The 4,253-nt window shown below is 31.5% G+C and overlaps 1 protein-coding gene across 1 annotated transcript; it reads left to right on the top strand.

Moving 5' to 3' along the window:
• Window positions 1-241: 241 nt before the first annotated feature.
• Window positions 242-658, top strand: LOC113374701. The gene has a single exon (XM_026614675.1). The coding sequence runs from the start codon at window positions 242-244 to the stop codon at window positions 656-658; it is 417 nt and encodes a 138-aa protein (XP_026470460.1).
• The last annotated feature ends 3,595 nt before the right edge of the window (window positions 659-4,253 follow it).

Genomic DNA, 4,253 nt, shown 5'->3' with positions numbered 1-4,253 from the left:
GTGATATTGTAGATCAGATCTAAAAACTAACATATGACTTGTTACGTCTTGCGTGACGTACGTTTACTGAGCACAGAGATTTGCATCTTCCGTCTTGAGTCTTGGATTTTCCGGCATAAGTCTAGGATCTTTTGGCATGAGTCTAGGATGTTTCGGCATGAGTCTAGGATCTTTTGGCATGAGTCTTAGATCTTCCGGCATGAGTCTTGCAGCTTCCGGCATGGGTCTTGCAGCTTCCGGCATGAGTCTTGCAGCATCCGGCATGAGTCTTGCAGCTTCCGGCATGAGTCTTGCAGCTTCCGGCATGAGTCTTGCAGCTTCCGGCATGAGTCTTGCAGCTTCCGGCATGAGTCTTGCAGCTTCCGGCATGAGTCTTGCAGCTTCCGGCATGAGTCTTGCAGCTTCCGGCATGAGTCTTGGAGCTTCCGGCATGAGTCTTGGAGCTTCCGGCATGAGTCTTGCAGCTTCCGGCATAAGTCTTGCAGCTTCCGGCATAAGTCTTGCAGTTTCCGGCATAAGTCTTGGAGCTTCCGGCATGAGTATTGGATTTTCCGGCGTGCTTCTTGGAGCTTCTGGCATAAGTCTTAAATCTTTCGTCCTGAAACTTGGTCCCTCCGATGCGAGAATTGGATTTTCCCTCTTGAGCTTTGAATTTTGAGTCATCAAATTTGGATCTTTCGTCTAGAGTCTTGAGTTTTTCATCTTTTTATTCGTAGATCTTCTACTCAAGCCTAGAGTCTTTTGTCTTGAGTTTTGTGTATTCCATCTAAAATCCAGAAATATTTATTTCACGTTTTGTGCTTTACATGTCATGCATTTGATAACTTGGATCTTGCATGTCATGATTTGCTACTATCATGTTGCAACTAAAAACTATTAAAGTTTTGAGTCTTGCATTCAACGTCTTTAGTCTTGAATTTAACATCTCCATTCTTGCCTCCCATTGCATTTCCAATTTTGAAAAATTTCAAAAATTTATCTTTAGTATGATTAGTTTAAAATGATTAGTAGCACAATTTGAGGTCTATGACTGTTGTTTTATATATCATTTTCATATTTGCTTATTTTTACTCAAATAAAAAAGTAAAGTAAATTAATATGTAAGTACCTCATTCAGCTGTCTTACTATTTTATCCGTATAGAAAAAATGCCAAAGCAACTGGTAATCAATTCTGTGCGCTTAAAAGCGAACCGAGGAGAAATAGGTACGTATTATCTCTTTGTTGCCAAAGAACGAAAAAAATATATCAGAGAAGAATGCAGATTATAAACGACCACAAAAAAGAATTTCGTATTTTTTTGCTTTTCACGAAAGTTCAAAGCGAAAATTTGACGTCGATCGCGGTTTTATCAGAAAACGCTTTGGGTAGGCATTGATAAATGAATCGTTTGAACTGATTAAATAAATGATAGACTAATACCGAAATTAAAATGAATCAAAATTCGTAATTTAATGAATATTTATATGCTAAAGCACTTTGCCACGATTCAAAGGATAAATTAAAAAATGGTCATCTTAACAAGCATTTGGTCAATTTATTGACATGTTGATCCATAACAGAAATTTTGCCAATGTCAATTGCAGCAGATAAATGAGAAAAACACCAATTTCAAAATAAAAATATAGACATATAATTTCAAATTTTCAAAACTTTTCAGGAAAAAACATATAACTAAAATATGGAAAAGTAAACTATAACCAAGATATGCAGAGCTTTCAAAAAGTGGACCTCCCCCCTTTGGACAGTGCGCTAGTAATAATAATAATGACAAAATTATTATCAATCAGTTGAATTACAAAAATCTAATGAAATCATTATCAAATCAGTTCACGTTCTCCGACCACAACTTAAAAATCATTTCTGCTTTCTGCTTGATTTTTTCCTTTAACACAATTTTAATATTCATCTCATGTCGAGATGTCTGCCATCGAACTCTCGATGGTATCTTATTTTTCAGTCTCCCCATAATTCTGTATATTTTAATAAATATTTTTCACAAAAATTGAATTACGTTTTGCGATTAAAATCATGTCGTACGTTTACCCCTTGAACGCAATATCTGATACAGGGAGAAAGAAAAAAATATATAGTCAGAGCGCTGGTGAAATTAGTAATAATTTCTTTTTTTTAACCGTGTAAAAGTATATATTAATAAGTTTATTTATTCAAGCAATCAGTGCATAACGATAAATTATTGTCAAAGTTGCTTTTTCTGTGAATTTCTTAGAATGCATATTTTTGTTTAACAAAGCTTAATAAATTAACATTTTTATTAAAATAAATTAACTATTTAATATATAGTAGCCTAATCTATGTTCTACTGATCCGGGTATCTGTGAATTAAAATATCACTTCTAACAAAAAATTTAAAAAATGTAACAGAATTATAAGATTTATGAGCCCGCCGAGGGTCCATGATAAAATCGGACAGCTTAATATCAAGCAGCAGTGCTATAAGAATTACATTTGATTATAAATCTCTAATATGATGTCAAGTAAAAATAGCTAAAATTAGGCCATTACTATCACTATCTCCATTAGAAATATGTCTAATATATAATCTCACCAGAACGAAAATTGTTATCCACTAAATTGCCTATTAGAAACACTAGGTTAAGGAATAAAAATCATAACTTACACATACTTATATAAGAGCTTATAGAACAAATAGCTCTGATTGCTGACCAAATATAACAAAAATGAAATTTTCAAGAATTCTTGCAATAATCAATTCTAAATCAATTTAAATTTTGTAACAAAGTTTCTTTTTAAATTACTAATTATTGGACTGCTCATTGTTTGTTATTATCACATTCTTTTGAGATCACGAATTAAATTGTAATTAGTACATTGCATTGAATATATATAGTATAATTATATACATGAACTAGTGGTGCATGGCATCGTGCCTCAAGGAAAATTGCTGGAACTTCCCGTACCTTAATAAAATATTCGAGAAATTTGAAATATTTTCAGCCTACATTATATTTTTACCAAAAACTAATCGCGCTATCGATATGAATCGAAGGCTTTTTGAATCATTTAAATTGGTTGATCCGTGCTCCCAAAAACGTAGACAAAAAATTGTATCCACACATACATACACACACATGCATACATAAATTTTTCACAAAAGACAAAACACATATCTGGGATGCATAAAGGCATTTCCTTCGCTATACAAAAGAAAAAAAAACACATCAATTTTTCTAAGATATGGCAAAACGTTCAAAAACCTCTGATTTTTGGATGATCACAATAAAGTACCATGTGGAAAGTTTTTTATAATTAGTGTATACAACTAGTATATATATATATATATATATATATATATATATATATATATATATATTCTTTTTTTCCTACTTGAGCTCCAACTACTATTTTCTCGTATCGGTAGGTGCATCGTTTGATTTTTCCCTTCTCTTCTTGTGGAGCAAAATCTCCACCGTTTGCGCGAGCGAAGCGTTTAATTACACAGATGACTTGATCGTAATATGATTATGGGATAAATAAAATAAAAAATACAAGCAATAAGCAGACGAGAAGACAATTTTTCGCGGCCTGATAAAGATAGATGATTGGCCGAAGGGATAGAAGACTATACATATATTCATACTGACAAAATGCATACATTCAAGAATATGCATTTATATTATATATATATATATATATATATATAAATTATGTCAAAAGAATAATCCATGTAAATATAATAAACACTAAGATGAAAGAAATAAGATAAAAGATAATTGGAGTAAATGGAGAAAGAAATTTAACAAATGTAATATAAAACTTTAATTGTAAAGAGTACATTTAGTATATTTAATAAATGTCAGGAATAAAAAGCAAAAAGTATTTGATTGTGAGTCAGATCTATGAACACATATCAATGTTTTTTTAATTCGTAGTTTAATTATGCAACTATAATCATTACATTACATATAGAACATAGAACATAGTTATCATCGAAAATAATCAATTTATTTAAATATTTAACTTCAAATTTGCTTGCAAATCCCTCAAGCATTTGTAATTGTTTTTCAGTATCAGTAAGTCGGATTTTCTGACAAAAAAAAAATTTCTTCGAGCAGGTAAGAAATTAAAAAGTTTGTTCACACAGTAGATTTTGTTAAACAACGCCTAAATAAATATTGTTTTCGCAACATTCCTCATCATGTAATTGTTTTTGAAGAACTTCATGTAATTAAAATTAACATACATTCATTGACTAGTTGTATTTTTTTACTT

Source organism: Ctenocephalides felis, unplaced genomic scaffold (genome assembly GCF_003426905.1).
Source record: "Ctenocephalides felis isolate EL2017-DRISC unplaced genomic scaffold, ASM342690v1 CF-g0.4_SCAFFOLD_01886, whole genome shotgun sequence".
Lineage (NCBI taxonomy): Eukaryota > Metazoa > Arthropoda > Insecta > Siphonaptera > Pulicidae > Ctenocephalides > Ctenocephalides felis.
This window is presented reverse-complemented; position numbering and strand designations above follow the sequence as displayed.